The sequence below is a fragment of the Stegostoma tigrinum genome, chromosome 20 (assembly GCF_030684315.1).
Source record: "Stegostoma tigrinum isolate sSteTig4 chromosome 20, sSteTig4.hap1, whole genome shotgun sequence".
NCBI classification, from domain to species: Eukaryota; Metazoa; Chordata; class Chondrichthyes; order Orectolobiformes; family Stegostomatidae; genus Stegostoma; species Stegostoma tigrinum.
In genome coordinates this window covers 16,430,618-16,448,482 of record NC_081373.1, presented here as the reverse complement: position 1 = coordinate 16,448,482, position 17,865 = coordinate 16,430,618, and the positions used below count along the sequence as shown (strand labels likewise).

The window sequence follows — 17,865 nt, the reverse complement described above, 5'->3', positions numbered from 1 at the left end:
TATTGTCAGATAATTAATATACTCATTGTGCCTAAAAGGCGCTTTTAGTGCTCTGCCAAAACTATCTATAGTGCAGTTTGCAAGGAAGGCAAACTTGGAGCCACATTAGTATCTAATTCCTATCAGATAACTATTGCACAACCGATTTTGGAGCTTCGACTGGTTGTTGCCAAGGAGAATTTTACTTACTACGTTTTGCTGCTCCTTTCTTCTCAGGGGATATTTTAAGTTTGATGGATATACTCTGAGTAGGAAGTGAATGTCATGCTGTAACTAAATGAATGCTCCTGCTGTTGACCTGCGATTGATCTTCCCAAAGGTCAGCTGCGCATGTGCAGTAACCAAGGAAACAGCCTCTCAGGGTAACAGGTCCTAATAAATTTAAGATGTATTTAATGTATTTTCCACTGAAGCTGATTAGTGGGTGGTCAGTGCACTGCTGTGCCTGCTTGATGAGTAGAGGCAACGGTCAGTTCACAGAATTAGCTTGGTGTTTATGTGTGGCTGTGATCTGTAGCCTTAAACTCAGAAATCATACATTCAGCCTATTTACACTGTACTGGTGCTGTATTCTTATCATTGTTATTCTTTGGACTATGCCTTGGAGTTGTGTGCAGTTTTGTAAAATCAGAATTCGTGATTGGAATTATAGAATAATAACGTAAGACTATAAAACAGAACATAGAATCACTACAGTGTGGAAACAGGCCATTTGGCCTAACAAGTCCACACTGACTCACCAAAGAGTATCGCACCCAAACTCACCCCACTTCCCTCTCCTTGTAACGCTGCATTTCCTATGACTAATCAAGCTAACCGACACATCTCTGGACACTATAGGCAATGTAGCATGGCCAATCCACCTAACTTGCACATCTTTGAACTGTGGGAGGAAACTAGAGCTCCTGGAGGAAACCCATGCAGACAGAGGGAGAATGTGCAAGTTCCCTCAAACAATCATCAGAGGCTGGAGTTGAACCCAGGTCCCTGATTGCTTCTCGTTCTTCTGAAATCCAATGAGTACAGGCCCAATCTACTTAACTGTTCCTCAAGAAAGTCCCTTCTTAACCTGGATCAGCAGAGTGAATCTTCTCTTGACTTTCTGCAAAGCCAGTATATCTTTGCTCAGATAACACCCCTGAGAAAAGTTATCTTGTCTCATTGTGCCTGTTCTACTCTTTGAAAGGCTATCTAACTGAACACCTTGCCCTGCCCTTTCCCCATAACCTTGCATATCTTTCCTCTTTAAGTATTTATAAAATTATATCCAATTCTGTTTTGAATCAAGATGTTAACTCTAATTCCACAGCCCTTTCAAGCAACACACTCCATAACACAAAAAACCACTATAGATAAAGAACATGTCTTTGTGTCACCCTTTATTTTGTGAACAACCTTCTGCCAGGAGGAGCAGTTTTTCATTATTTAGGCTATCAAAATAATTAGTTATCCCAACTTCTCCAGTCTTTCTCTGGATCTGTATTCACTTATCCCCAGTATCATCCATCAATGACTAGATTCAAGAGAAAATTATCTTCCCTCAACATTCAATTGCAATATCATTATTGAATGCCCCACCATCAACATCCTGGGAGTGACCAGAAATCAAATTGGACCCCCTGTACAAATAATGTAGCTACAAGAGCAAGTCAGTGGCTGGAAATTCTACGGCAACTGATACCTCTCCAGCCTTCCTAAAGCCTGTCCACCAACCATACAAGTCAGGAGTGAGATGGAATACTTTCCACATGCCTGGGTAAGCGCAGGACAAAGCAACCTGCTTGGTAGGTAACCTATCTATCATCTTAAACATTCTCTTCCTTCACACTGGTGCATTGTCTCAGCAGTTTGTACAGTCTACAAGACCTGCTGTGATAACTCATGAACGTTCATTTAACAGCATCCTCTAACTGTGACTTCTACCAAGACAGGAGCAGCAGATTGCATGGGAGCAGTGAACTCCCCCTGCCCAAGTCACACATCTGCCTGACTTGTAACTACATCACCATGCCTTTGCTATTGTTAGTTTGGAAACCTGGAGCTCCTAACCTCGTAGCATTGTGGGTGCACCTACAGCTCACAAATTGCAGCAGTTCAATAATGCTGCTCCTGGCAACCTTCTCAAGAATAATTAGGTCTGTGCAAGTAATGCTAGCCCAGCCAATGAAGCCTGTATCATAAAAAAAGAAATAAAAACGCTGCGAAACATCTTGGGTCATTCTGTTTATAAATACATGTCATTGGTGTTGTTGTGGGTTCATACTAAGAGAAGGGTGACACGTAATGGTTAGCAACTGTTCCTTCAGATCATCAAAAGTTGTTCCTGAAGTAGCAGTGATTATTTAATTGTGTCTGAAAAATCTGAAATCTGAGTCAGCATCTCCCTGGAGTGCTAATTCAGTGATAAAATGAGTGAAGCACTGCGTACTCAGGGTCAAGTGGGGTTTGTTGGGGGAGGGGATGTAGGAGGAGAGGTAATTAGATGGGGTGGAAGGGCAAGATTGACTGCTGTCTGGAAGACACTGCTTTTGCAGCATTGTGGCAAGGTCAGAGGGTACTTATCTCACTTTATCACAACAACAGTACAAAAGAAAGGTGGGTGGAGCCTGTGTTTTGTACAGCTTTATGTCTTATGATTAAAGCTCATTCAGATAAAATTTGAATATGTTTATACATATTGGATATTAATTAGAAGATTATTGATACAGACAATTTATGGAAATTGCCAGCAATCCCATCCTTATAGTAAAATAATTATTACAGTATATATTGGAGAAAAATCCAGTGTTTTGGGCCACTGTTGCAGGCAGAGAGGTATCAGTAATCATTTGAACTGTTTTACTCCACCATCTCAAAAGAACACTGGGCTAATAACAATTATGACCTTTTCAAATCTCCAATTTTACTTCAACCACCTGGACTGTGGAATTCTCTCCCTGAAGCGCTCCACTTTTCCCTTCCTTTAGGATGGCCCCTAAAACCTATTTCTTTAACTAAGCTCCTAATCACCTGTCCTTAAATGGCATAGTGTTGGATTTTGTCCAATTTATGTTCCTGTGAAGCACCTTGGAGCTTTACTGCACTAGAAATGCAAGTTATTATGCAGTTGTTAACCTGAATGCCTGCTGAGGACAGGCATCTGGGAGAATTGAATGTAAAAGGGACAGGCAATTACAGCTTCATTTTAAAAAGGAATGTCACTTTCCATGTAAATGTTTGTCCCAAGTGCTTCTTATTTTTATGTTGAAACATTATCGTGGTTCATTTAGCCTATAGTTTTCCCCTGTTTCTCACACTTCTACTAACATTGTCAGTGAGGACCTCCTCTGGAATCTCATGGTCTGATGGCTGTGGCAGAAAAGGAAATAACAGGACACATATACATCATCATCACTTCCCCTCAAAGCCACATATAGATAAAGCCAATTGTCTAAACTTTTGCTGCCTGTCAGTAGAGGTTAGACTGTGCCGTAGATTATTAACCATTCCCTGGTGTAGACACAACTTTGTCTATGGTCCAGTGAAGATCACCTCCACCCATGCTTTTTCTGTCAGGATCCTTCCTATAAAAGACATCACGTTCTATAATATGCCAGCCATCGGAACATAACTATACTATTCACAAATATATAAGTAATAATCTGCCCCATGCAGTGGCCAGATTTAGCCAAACCACTAGTATCCATTATAGTATTATAAGTTATTTGATCCACTTGCTACCTCTGATGAATCAGCATGCAAGATGAGAAGAAGAATATTGTCTAGGGGCATAACTGCCTGAGTGCCACTCAAAATTTATATCCTCCAGTAGTGGGTTTTTGCTATAGATAATCGCTCTCTGCCATGCTACCTACCTCTGATCTCCAAACTGTTAAAAACACTATTTAATCCAGATAAACACCAGGAAGACCAAAACTTTTGTACCTTGCTAAAAATTTCATGCACCTCCCATTTACTCCATTCCCTCCCTGGCCAGTGTCAAATTGCACACAGTTTTGACATGTTACTAGATCGCAAGCTGAGCTGCTGATCGCCTTACCTTTTCCATCACAAAGGCAACCTGCATTTAATATTTTAATATTTCAACTGTCCTTCAGCCCCCTTGGCTGACCTGTTTATTTATGTGATTCTCTGCCCAACCTCATTTTATGCCAAACTCTGCTCCCCATATCCTGCGTGCAAAATGTCTAATTTCTCATTGTGCTATGCTTGTTGATTTAGATGTTTGTCTCCTAGTGCCTCAAATTTTAATACTCTGCCTCATTTTAAATCTTTCATTGCCTTGCCTTTCCCTATCTTTATGACTTATTCCAGCCTTGGAACCTCTATCTCTATATTCCTTCAATTCTGGCTTCTTGTGCAACCTCAAACCATCAACCCAACATTGGCACCCAAGTCTTCAGCTATCTAAGCTCTAAGATCTTGAATTGCTTCCCATAACCTTTCCACCTGTCTGTCTTTCTCTTCTGCTTTAAGATTCTCATCATAAGCCACCTATTTTTACAAAGTATTTGGTCGTCCTTGCTACTATTCCAACCCTTTACTTGGATCCATTAATTATAATTAAGTCTTCGCTAAAGAAAATTGTTCCACAATAAGAGTTTATATAAATGAAAGTTGACTTTCTGTTTACTGTTCTGTGCCAGTGTGCTAATAAAATTGACTTTATGTTCTGAGTTGCCCCCTGATGCTTCTGACAGTTGCTTTCTGTCTGATTTACATCAGTAAGCCTCTCATGCATGCTTTCATACTAACACACGTTCAGCTCCTTTTCTATTCATATGCCCACACAGAGGTTTCCGAGAAGGGGAATTTATGCTCGTGAATATTTGAAAGTAGGATTTTATAACACTTTTATATATAGTATCCACATAGTGGAATTACATTGGCTGTACAGAAATGAGAATTGAATTTTCCATAAATTACACCAGCCCTGGAGACAAAAGAAGATTAGTCTTGCACATGACTGATTTCTTTATGGCTTGTGAATTTGTGTAGTTAAACAGACAGAGCTATTTTCATCAATATTTAATCTTCCAACTTTGAATATACTAGAAGTGCTTTGCTCAAATGAGTCGTGATTGGAGCAGGAAAACTGAGATCGTTGTCACACTCCTTGTCTGACATCCAGTCCTGAATGAACTTTTAGAAGACCAAGGTCGGCAGTTCTAGACCCCGTAACAAACTTTGACCCTTTTCCATTGCTGTTACCCCTGTCCCTGGCAACTGTCTCATGCTAAACCAGACATAAACAAATGAATTGCCAGTTCAAGTGGAAATAAGTAACCTGACATCCACTTCAGAGACCTGTCTGCAAGGTTATCAAGATGGGGAACCTAAATTTTTATAGGTACTTGACATTCTGTAAGGACGAGAAGCTAGTGTTAGAATAGATCTGTTAATTAAGGATGACTTTAGTTCAGACAAGCAAGATGTAAAATCAGTTTGGATAAAGATAACAACTATCAAAGGTAAGAAGCCACTTGTGGGAGTAGCTTACAGGACTCCAAACAGTAGCTACATTAGGAGACAGTATACTGGTAGAAATAATGTAGAGAACTTCCAGTTTCCAGGTGGTCAGGGAACTCCCAAAGATGAACAGCTGCAGCACTCGGAAGTTCCACTGCTTTAAATTTACAGGAATTGTGCATAATTGCCCAGACGTTTATGCATCTGATAGGCAAATCCCTGTCGACTTTCTGTTATGTTTCTCAATGATTTACAATAACTTATTTTTAAAAGTGCAGGACTCATTCCAAATTACTAGGTTTAAAACAATCTTTTTCCTACTTTTGTCCACAGTCTTAGATAAAGTAAAATAAAGAGATGATATCTTTGCAGTGTTAGATCCCAGTGTCACTGTACATGTAACCTGGACCCCAGTTTAACTCATTGTTTGTGTTTAGGACCCTCACACTGGATAGGACCCTTACACTGGAAAGAATTAGAGTGTGTGAGCAACCCTCACTACAGTAAGAGTCAGCATTTATGTGGGGGTTCTACCCCAATGGAAGCCTGTGCATGTTGAAATTGTACCTACGTGAGAATTATGGGACCTATACATGCCACAGGGCAAGAGTTATTGATGGGGGAAGGGCAATTATAATGCGATTAGGCAAGACTTAGGAGGCATAGAATGGGTTAGCAATATGCAGGGGATGGGGACAGTTGAAATGTGGAGCTGGTTTAAGAAACAGATATTGCATGTCCTTGATAGGTATGTCCCTGTCAGGCAGGGAGGAAGCGATAAGGTAAGGGAACCATGGATTACAAAAGAAGTTGTATCTCTTGTTAAGCGGAAGAGGGAGGCTTATGTGACGATGAGATGAGATGGTTCCGATGAGGCGATGGAGAGTTACAGATTAGCAAGGAAGGATTTAAAGAGAGAATTAAGAAGAGCAAGGAGGGGACATGAGCAGACATTGGCAGGTAGAATAAAGGAGAACCCTAAAGCTTTCTATAGGTATGTGAGGAATAAGACGATGACTAGGGTAGGAAGAGTGCCAGTCAAAGACAGAAGTAGGAAGTTGTGTGTGCAGACCCTGTGGAGATTGGAGAGGTGCTACATAATTATTTCTCATCTGTTTTCACTGAGGAACAGGAGAATATTATAGAGGAGATGACTGAGTTACGGGCTGCTAGAATGGAAAGGATTAAGGTTAGTAAGGAGGATGTGTTATCAATTCTAGAAGGTGTGAAGGTAGATAAATACCCTGGGCCAGATGGGATTTTTCCGAGGATTGTCTGGGAAGCTAGGGAGGAGGTGGCGGAGCCTTTGGCCTTGATCTTTGAGTCCTCGTTGTCTACAGGTTTAGTACCAGAGGACTGGAGGATTGCCAATGTTGTGCCCTTGTTCAAGAAGGGCAGTAGGGATGACCCAGGTAATTATAGACCTGTGAGCCTTACATCTGTTGTAGGAAAAATTTTGGAAAGGATTATAAGAGGTAGGATTTATAATCATCTAGCAAGCAACAATTTGATTGGAGGTAGTCAGCATGGATTCATCAAGGGCAAATTGTGTCTCACAAACCTCATTGAGTTTTTTGAGAAGGTAACCAAGCATGTGGATGAGGGTAGGGCAGTTGACGTGGTGTACATGGACTTCAGTAAAGCCTTTGATAAGGTTCCACATGGTAGGCTATTGGAGAAAATGCGGAGGCACGGGATTGAGGGCGATTTAGCAGGTTGGCTTAGAAACTGGCTTTCTGTAAGAACGCAACGAGTGGTGGTTGATGGAAAATATTCAGCCTGGGAGTCCGGTTACTAGTGGTGTGCCTCAAGGATCTGTTTTGGGACCACTGCTGTTTGCCATTTTTATAAATGACTTAGGCGCAGGCGTAAGTGGATGGGTTAGTAAGTTTGCAGGTGACACTGAAGTCGGTGGAGTGGTGGACCGTGTGGAAGAATGTTGCAGGTTGCAGGGAGACTTGGATAAACTGCAGAATTGGGCCGAAAGGTGGCAAATGGAGTTTAATATGGATAAATGTGAGGTGATTCACTTTGGGAGGAATAATAGGAAGGCAGAATACCGGGTCAATGGAAAGATTCTTGGTAGTGTGGATATGCAGAGGGATCTTGGTGTCCGTGTACATAGATCCCTGAAAGTTGCCCCCAGGTTGATAGTGCTGTTAAGAAGGCTTATGGTCTGTTAGGTTTTATTGGTAGAGGGATTGAGTTCCGGAGCCATGATGTCATGATGCAATTGTACAAAACGCTAGTGCGGCCTCATTTGGAATATTGCGTGCAGTTCTGGTCGCCCCATTACAGGAAGGATGTGGAAGCATTGGAAAAGGTGCAGAGGAGATTTACCAGGATGTTGCCTGGTCTGGAGCGCAGGCCCTATGAAGAAAGGCTGAGGGACTTGGGTCTGTTCTCACTGGAGAGAAGAAGGCTAAGAGGGGATTTAATAGAGACGTACAAGATGATCAGAGGATTAGATAGGGTGGACAGTGAGAGTCTTTTTCTGAGGATGAAGACTTCAGCTTGTACAAGGGGGAATAGCTACAAATTGAGGGGTGATAGATTTAAGACAGATGTCAGAGGCAGGTTCTTTACTCAGAGAGTGGTAATGGCTGGAACACCCTGCCTGCCAATGCAGTTTACTCAGCCACATTAGGGGCATTTAAACAGTCCTTGAATAAGCTTATGGATAATGTGGGATCGTGTAGGGGGAGGGGCTTAGATTAGTTCACACGTCGGCGCAGTATCGAGGGCCGAAGGGCCTGTTCTGCGCTGTATTGTTCTATGTTCTATACCCCAGTGAGAGTCAGTATGTGTAGGACCCATACCCTCAGTGCAAATTCGTGTGTGTTTGGGGCCGGTAATCCAATGAGTCAGTGTATATAGGACTCCTACCCCAATGGGAGTCGATGTGTGCAGGATGTGTGACCCAGTGAAAGTCAGTATATATATCGGAGTCATATCCCAGTGAGAGTCATTGTGTGTGGAACCTGTACCCTGGTGAGAATGAGTGCCCATGAGTTCTGTATTCCAGTGTGGTGTTGATTTTCAATGTGAACAGAAATTAACTTTGCTGATAAATGTGTTTCCATGGAACAAAGAATGCCATGAAGCACATGTTTGGTTTTGAAGTGGCAAGTTCTCAATGTGGGTTTGCATTAGGAGAGAATTGTTCAAGATACTCAACTGTAGCGGAGTCCATAGCCAAATTCAGACAGACCTTACAACCTGAAATAAAAACCATCTGCTTGTTTAGTGCTTCACTGTCAGCTCCTGCTGTTAGCAAATTCCAGCTGGATTGAAAACCTTTCTAATATTGTCACAAAGCCAAAGTGGATGTGGTACTTTATATGTGTGGGGCTATACTGATGCCAGAACCATGTGGTGTATCTGTATCATTGAAATATTGTTGTTTTTTGCAATGGAAGTGAACACAGCATAACTTAATATTGGCCATGTTTTCTATCCGTGATAAAGATACCTTCGCTGGGTTAGCCTGATGTACCCTGGGTGAGACAAACTGTGACCTAGATTACCTTATGCTAGGAGATTGGAAACTCAGTTATGAAAACCTCCGCTCAAGTGGTACATTTACTCCGTTTTACCCTTTGGTCCTTAGTCTGCTTCCTGCCTAAACCGTGCACTGTTTCTGGATGTTATCACTGTAATCCATGACAACACAAGCCCTCGGTATTGTCTGATTTCATGCCATATATCATTCCCATATTCACAGCGACCTTATTGATCAACTCAATGTCTGGGAGCAATTACACACATCAGTAGTAAGTTCTGTTTTCCATCTGAGGCTTTATTTTGTTAAGATCTCATTAAAGAAAGATTCCTTCCCGAGAAAAATTATACCCTGGAGATAAAACAGAAAGGGAACTGGCAGCAGCAGAGGAGTCACTCAGTGCCAGTGATGACAGCTCAGTCTAGATCACGCCACAATCATTGCTGAGCCACATTGGTAAAGACTGACAGACCAGACAGCTTTGCCTTATTTTTCTCTCATACCATCACTCCTGACTTTTGTCTCCTTTTCCAAAATGTCCTAAATACTGGACAATCCCATTATATTGAAAAATGTGTTCAAGGAAGGAGGGAGGAAGAAAGCAGGAGAGTACAGGCCAGTTTGACTTAACATCGGTCTGAGGGAAATTGCTGGAATCTATTATTAAAGAGATTATAGTGAGGCACATAGGAAATTGGGCAAAGTCAACAAAGTTTTGTGAAAGAAAACTCATGCTTGATTAATGTGTTAGAGTTGTATAAGGAAGTAACAAGCCATATGGATAAAGTGGAACCTGGTGATGTGATGTAATTAGTTTCCTGAAGCCCTTTGACAAGGCGCCACATCAAAGGTTACTACACAACATAAAAGAATGTGGCATATGTGTTAGTGTGGATTTGATAGCTGACAGTAAACAAAAATTAAAAATGAATTCATCATTTGGATTTGCAAGAAGCGATGAGGAGGGTTCAGTACTGGGACTGTGTTTATGGTTTATGTCAATGGCTTGGATGAAGGACCAGATGTATGGTTGCTAAATTTGCTGATGACACAAAGATAGTTAGGAAAGGACATGAGTCTGAAAAGAGGTATAGATAAGCACGTAGGCAAAAATTTGGCAATTAGAATATAATGTTGGAAAATGCGAAATTCTCCATTTTGTCAGGAAGAATAGGAAAGCAGTATATTATTTAAGTGAAGAGTGATTGATAAACTCTGAGTAATATGGTTCTCTTGATAGATTAATCACAAAATGTTGGTATGCAGGTAAAACAAGATGAGTGGAATGTGACACAGTGTGGACCTGGAGGAATACAAGAGGGCAGGCAGCATCAGAGGAGTAGGAAAGTTGACGTTTTGGGTCGGGACCCTTCTTCAGAAATGGACCATTCTGAAGAATGATTCCAACCCGAAACATCAACTCCTTTGATGCTGCCTGGTCTGCTGTGTTCCTCCAGGTCCACACTATGTTATCCCTGACTCCAGCATTGGCAGTTCTTACTATCTGTGAGTGAGTGAAAGATAACCTCGTTGAAACATAAGAATATTAATCGACTTGACAAGGTAGATACTGAAAGGCTGTTTCTCCTTGTGAGAAAGTCTAGATCCAGAGGGCATAATCTCAATGTAAAAGGTTACTCCTTTAAGACAGAGATGAGAATTTTTTTGTTTTCTTTGGGCAAGTGAATCTATGGACTTCATTAGTGTGGATGGCTGTAGAAGCTAAGTAGTTAAGTATATTCACAATGTATAGTGTTTTTTTTTAACATGGAGTCAAGGGTTGGGGGAAATGGCAGGAAAGTGAAGTTGAGGGTTATCAGATTAACCGTGATCTCATTGAATGGTCAAACAGACTCAACGGGCTGAATAACCTATTTCTGCTCATATGTTTTATCATTTTCCTTCCTCTGCTTCTCTTTGTGTGTCTTTGCCTCTCACTGAGTATTTCTCTTGATCTTTGGCTATTTAAATGTGCAAACTTGAGTTTTCCATTGAACATTTGGTGATGTGACCTGGAATCGAAACTATAACAAAATGCTCAGATTCTTTCAGTTAATACAGTTAAGTAAAAATGTGATATTATTTCTAGTCAATATCGGAAACTCAGTTGTTTTAGCTGCATTTTAACCTTTGTTTTTGGCTATTTAACAGTATCCCTTTACTTTTGTTTCAATACTTTGGCTTAATTTATTTTACGATGTATAATCCATTTCATCTTATTCCTTTATATCCTGTTTTTCATGTCAACTGATCTTCTGTATAAATGTTATCCCATCTATACCTTGCATCTATAGCTTTCATCTTCATTAGCTGATTCTGGTTGCTTTTATTTACCAGACCTCACATCCCCTTTTATTTTTAAATCATTTTCCTACTATATGTTATGTGTTAGATGTTTGGAGGTTAGTTAGCTCGGTTGGCTGGGTGGCTGATTTGCAATGCAGGGTGATACGATTAGCTTGGGTTCAGTTCCTGCATCAGATGACGTCTCCGTGAAGGAGCCTCCTTCTCAACCTCTCTCCTTGCCTAAAGCAAGATGGCTATGAGGTTAAACCACCACTGTTTATCTCGAATGAGAGAGTAGCCCTATTTTAGATGTAATCTACCTTTGCAAAACTGGTGTCAGCCCCAATGAAATATAATTGATATTCCTGACACCAGTCTTTCAGCCATTGGGTGGTATCTCAAACCCTATGTCTTTCCCAATTCTAGCAGATGTGTAAGTAATCCTGAAATTACAGCATTAGAATTCTTATACTTGTCTTGTAATATTTCAGCCCTTTCTGTCCCATGTTTTATTTATTGTTTAATAGATTGTGTGTACCACTGGCAAGGCCACTATTTGTTGTTTATACTTAATCATTCATTCGAAGCTGGTGGTGAGCTGCTTTCTTAAACCACTGCAGTCTATGTGATATATCTATACCCACAATGCTGTTAGAGAGGAAGTTCCAGAATTTGGACCCAGTGTCAATGAAAGAATGTCAATATACCTGCAATTCATGATGATGTATGGCTTGGGTAGTGTTCCCATTCATCTGTTGTCCTGTATCTCTGGGTGGTAGGTTACTGGTTTGGAATGTACTATTGAAGGAAACTTAACCAGTTGCTGTAGGCCATCTTGTTGATGGTATACACTACTGCCACTGTGCATTGGGAGGAGGGGGGTGAATGTGGTGCCTATTAAACGGTCTGATCTGTCTTGAATTGTGTCAAGCTTCTGGAATGTTGTTGGAGCTGTAGTGATACAGGCAAGTACTCCAACACACACCTGACTTTTGGCTTGTAAGTGATGGAAAGGAATTGGAGTGCCAGCAGGTGTGTTAATTACCACAGAATTCCCATTTTATGACTTGCTTGTGTAGCCACAATAGTTATAAGACTGGTCTTCTTAAATTCCTGATCCATGGGAACTCCTAGGAAGTTGATAGTGCGGGGGGTGTGGTTCAGTGATGGTGATGCCATTGAATGTCAGGGACCATTGGTTAGATTCTTCTTGTTGGAGATGGCCATTGCTTAACATTTGGGTGACGTGAATGTTACTTGCCACTTGTCAGCCCAAACCGGAATACTGTGCATGTCTTGCCGCAATTGGACATGGACTGCTTCAATACCTGAGGAGTTGTACATTATGCTGAACGTTGCACTGATTATTATGCAGACAAGAACCACAGTCACTGACTGCTTTCCTTCCCCTTACACAGCCTTTTTATTTGATATTGTCCTGGGATGTAACAAGGTCTTTGGGATTTCTGGTCTGAACTGTAATAGTATTAGCCTCACTAATTTTTAAATCATGTCTCCTTGCTGCATTTCTGTCTGTGTCTACTATGTCTCCCTTCAAACCATTCCTTATTGGTTGAGGCTATTAACAATTGGCTCTGCCCAGAGTCCCATTATTCCCTACAGGAACCTGGTATTTGACAACATCAATTCCTATCGTTGTCCTGTTCTAACCTTCGCCACCTTAGGATTGTCATCATTCTTTCAGTTCTTGCTTTTTGTCTTCAGTGTGACATCCCCTTCAGATCACGACAGAAGCTTCTCTTCTGCTGTCATGTTCAGTTAGGTTGTCTCCATCTACATCTTGGCTTCTCAGACTTTGAGCGTGAGCTGTGTGAAGTAGTGTCATATTTGGATCTGCCGATGCTGGAGAATCTGAGATAACGGTGTAGAGCTGGATGAACACAGGCCAAGCAGCATCTGAGGAACAGGAAAGCTGACGTTTTGTGTCAAGACACTTCTTCAGAAATGGGGGAGGGGAAGGGGATTCTGAAATAAATAGGGAGAGAGGGGAGGCGGATAGAAAATGGATACAGGAAAAGATAGGTGGAGAGGAGACAGACCGGTCAAAGTGGCAGAGATGGAGCCAGAAAAGGTGAGTGTAGGTGGGGAGGTAGGGAGGAGATAAGTCAGTCCAGGGAGGATGGACAGGTCAAGGGGGGTGGGATGAGGTTAGTAGGTAGGAAATACGGATGCGGCTTGAGGTGGGAGTAGAGGATAGGTGAGAGGAAGAACAGGTTAGGGAGGTAGGGACGAGTTCGACTGGTTTAGGGATGTGGTTGGGGGAGGGGAGATTTCGAAGCTTGTGAAATCCACATTGATAGCACTGGGCTGCAGGGTTCCCAAGCAGAATATGAGTTGCTGCTCCTGCAACCTTCGGGTGGCATCAACATTTTGTGATCAATGTTTGATGTTTGAATTTAGCATCATCGTCATTCTCTTATGAAAATTCTCTTTTTTTTGAGTGAAAAGAGAGGTCAAAGAGGTGGGTATGGAGCCAGTAAAGGTTAGTGTAGGTGGGGAGTTAGGGAGGGGATAGGTCGGTCCAGGGAGGACAGGCAAGTCAAGGAGGTGGGATGAGGTTACTGGGTAGGAGATGGAGATGGGGCTTGAGGTGGGAGGAATGGTTTGCAAGGCGGGGACAAGCTGGGCTGGTTTTAAGATGAGGTCGGGGAGGGGAAATTTTAAACCTTGTGAAGTTCACATTGATACCCTTGGGCTGCAGGGTTCCCAAGTGAAATATGAGATGCTGTTCCTGCAGCTGTCAGGTGGCATCACATTTTGTGATCAATATTTGATGTTTGAATTTAGCATGATCGTCATTCTCTTATTGAAAATTCTCTTCATTGTGTGTCATTTTGAGAACACTGAAGATTTAGTTGAATGGATGGAACAATGATAAATGGAATTCAGCCTGGCGAAGTGTGAAGTAGTTTCTTTTTGAGAGGGAACACAAAGCTAGGGAGCAAACAATAAACTTGAATACTGAGGTGTAGAGTAAGTGAGAGATCTTGGAGTGCATGTCACAAGTACCTGAAGGTGCTAGGACAGGTAAATAATGTCCATAAAGCATATGGAATGCTTTCCTTCATTGGATAAAGTACAGTATAAGAGATGTATTGCCGAAACTTTAGGAAACCCTGATTATGCCAAGGTTGGAATTTTGTGTACAGTTCTGGTCATTGCATTACAGGAAGGACATAATTGCCCTGGAGATGGTACAAAGGAGGTTTACAAGACTGTGCTGTTTCAGCTTGAAAATTTCATCTACGAGAAAAGGTTGGCTAGGATTGTTTTTCCTTGTACACAAGATGCTGACTTAATCAAGGCATGCAAAATCATGAGCTTAGGGTGGACCCTAAGTTGGAAGTCCTATTTCCCCAGGCAGAGAATATGGATAAGCATATGGACGTACATGGAATAGTGTAGGTTAGATGGGCTTGAGATCGGTATGACAGGTCGGCACAACGTCGAGGGCCGAAGGGCCTGTACTGTGCTGTAATGTTCTATGTTCTATGTTCTATATTTGCCTGGCTTAACCTCTGATGTTGGAAACTTGCACATTTTGCAGTAGATAAATAACTATACTTTCTCGCGCTAAGTTTTTGGAAGATGGAAATTAGTCAGAAACTCTGTTCTCTCACCGCTAAAACCAACCTCTCCTCAGCAATTGTTGGAGGCTGAGCTGGACTGTTTGCAGTCTCTGTGTGGGATATGACCGCAAGATGAGCTTCCAGGTACATATCAAGAACATCGCTAAAACAACTATTTTCCACATCTCTAGCTTCACCCCTGCCTCAGTTCATCAATCAAGGCTGAAAGTCCCATTCATTATTACTAGTCTTCATGATGCTAGTGCCTTTTGCTGGTCTCTCATTTTCTATTGCCATAAATTTTGAGGTCTTCCAGACTTGTGCTGCCCATGTCTCAATATGCACTTCTCCCCTGTGTCCCTGATCTGCAATGAGCATGGTTTCGCAACAAATCCATTTTTAAAATTCTCATCCTTTTCTCAAATCTCTCCATTGCCTTAAACCTCCCATCACTGAAATCTGCACCTGCAATCCTCTGAAATCTCTGCACTTCTGTAATCCAGAGAATCCCTGAATTTTACTTCAACATTGGCAGCTGTGCCTTCAACTGCAGTTTTCTTTGGATCTGGAATTTCCTCCTCTCAACCTCACTTTTCTCCTTTAATACATTACTTAAAACCTACCTCTTTAACCATTGATCCTAATATTTTGTAATGTGGCACTGTGTCAGAATTTGGTAATTGCTGTTGTGAAGTGCAGTGAGCATTTTTATTTGGTAAAGGCAGTCTGTATATGCAAGTAGCTAACCTAGTTAGGTTAACTAGTTTGTTCTAATCTATAGTTTATAGTGATATTTGGAGAATCAATACCTTCTTGCCCTTTGCATCTTATTCCTCCATGTAAAGAACTATTAGGGCCAATGACAAATAAACTTGGTCAAGGAGACAGGTTTTAAGAGTCTCATTTTCGAGGATTCCTTATTCCATTTGCTCCCTGCTCTCTGATTTGAATAAAAACAGGTCTCTGTGCAATAGCAAACTAAGATATGAGGAAGATTTCCTGTATTTTATCAGGAGGTGAGAGACTCTGGAGGTTTACGATGCTTATTCCCCTTGACCCTACAGGGTCGATGTTTTTGTCCAATAGTCTTTACCTATAAAAATCCGTGCAGCATTTGTCTTCAGAACAATAAATACATTTGTGCCTGACACACTATATTGTATTTGAGTATTGGAAATGTACAAACATAAATTATAGACACTAAATGAAAATTTGTTTTAATTTTACCCCTTTACCAGTAGCACAGACGATATTTGCTCTGTTGATTGCTAGATTCCAATGTGAGAGATTTATTATTGCTACATCCAGTTTCTAGGGGACACAAGCTGATGGGACAAGCGTCATTTACATTGTTGCTTATTGACATTGTTGTGGGGGAGGGAAAATTAAGTCAAAGCCTTTTAATAAATAACCCCTTTGTCTTTACTGTGTTTCAGGATGGTTTACTCATTCTACACTACGGACTTGTACGATCTCATAAATGATGATGGATTCTCTCCCATTATCAAACAGTAATGTAACTGGGGTTGTTTGTGACACCAGACATAATGTAATGTGGTCTACTTGGAATTTGCACTGATCAGCTCCAGAGTAGCTGGAATCAGAGGCTGTCGGGCCAGCTTTGAAAGGATGGCCACTTGGGGATCACTACTGCAGTTCAGCAAAACATTACATCCTGTTGATTACCTTAGTCTTATCCTCTGAGCCTTGCATCCTCTTCCTGCTCTGTATCTGTTTATGCATCTGTAGTTTTTCATCCTGCTGAGCTTGCACTACTGTAGGCTACTTAAAAATTTGTATGCGACACCAGTATTATCAGACAGCTTTAGCTGCACATTATGTCATTGTTCATTGAAATGAGCTGTAATATTACATCCAAACACTGACCACTAGTAACTCAGAACCGTAATAATGTCACCTCCAAGTATTGGTCTTGACCAACTATGACACACAGCTGCTGACCATTGTAATGTCATGTGCTATTACTGACTGTTGGGATGTCGCATCCTGGTATTGACCACTGTGATGTCATGCCCTGTTACTGCCTGCGGTAATGCCATATTTGGTACTGACTGATGGTAATGAGACTGCAATAACACAAGTTATTTGCAGTGACTGGAGCTGATATCAACACTAGGACCTTTCGCCTTTGTTTAGAGAACCGTGTGCATTTTTTGAACTGTTCCAGAGAGTTTTTAGATATTTTTCACCAGTTTGTTAAATTTTTTGCTGAATAATAACATTCAAACGAAGTTGTTTACCTGAAAAATGAAAAAAATATATTTTTAAAAGAAAGCCATGATGTATTCCATTATAATTTAAAATTTCAGATATTGTTCGAGTTGTTAATGACCAGAACATCTTTGTTATGAAATGAACACGCCAAGGTGCTTCACAGGAACATCACAAAGCAAAATTTGGGTAGATGCCCAAAAGCTCGATCAAAGTGGGTTGTTTTGAGGAACATTTTAAAAGAGGAGATTCATGAAGACAAGCAGTGTGGTTTAAGGTGAGAATTTCAGAGCTCACCTTGGCAGCTGAAGGCTGAACGAAGTGGTTAAAATGAGGATCACTGTTATCAAAGATTCCATCAAAAACTTCTAGGGCAGTTACAGGACGGGGTTAGATGCCGAGTAAAGTTCTCTCTACTTTATCCCCATCTTTACAACAAGCTTTATCACAGCAAGTGTTTAGCAGGAAGGCAAAGGAAACACTTCAAAAATGTCCTCAAAATCTCTGTAAAACAATACTACAATCCCCAATGACTTGAGGGAATTTCTAGCCCAAGACACCCTGATTTGGAGATGAAGACACAGGAGAGGACCATCTTCAACAAGCCCACATGAAGAGCAAGCGCAAATAGAAGAAGTAGCATGTGAAAACCACCCCTCCTGTGTAGAAAGTGTGAATCTAGTGTTGGACTATTTGGTCAGTTCACACCTAAACACCAGAGTGAAAGAGAGTCAACCTTGATACTTGTGCATGATAAACAGAAAGCTAGCACAATAGTACATAAGG

The 17,865-nt window shown here is 41.2% G+C and overlaps 1 protein-coding gene across 2 annotated transcripts in view; it reads left to right on the top strand.

Moving 5' to 3' along the window:
* pcgf6 (polycomb group ring finger 6) overlaps positions 1-17,103 on the top strand; it is a 58,475-nt gene extending 41,372 nt beyond the window's left edge. For both annotated transcript variants that reach the window (XM_059653025.1, XM_059653024.1), the window contains exon 10: positions 16,284-17,103. In XM_059653025.1, the coding sequence (XP_059509008.1) occupies positions 16,284-16,331 (48 nt within the window). In that variant the 3' untranslated portion in view covers positions 16,332-17,103. The remainder of the gene's footprint in view (positions 1-16,283) is intronic.
* The last annotated feature ends 762 nt before the right edge of the window (positions 17,104-17,865 follow it).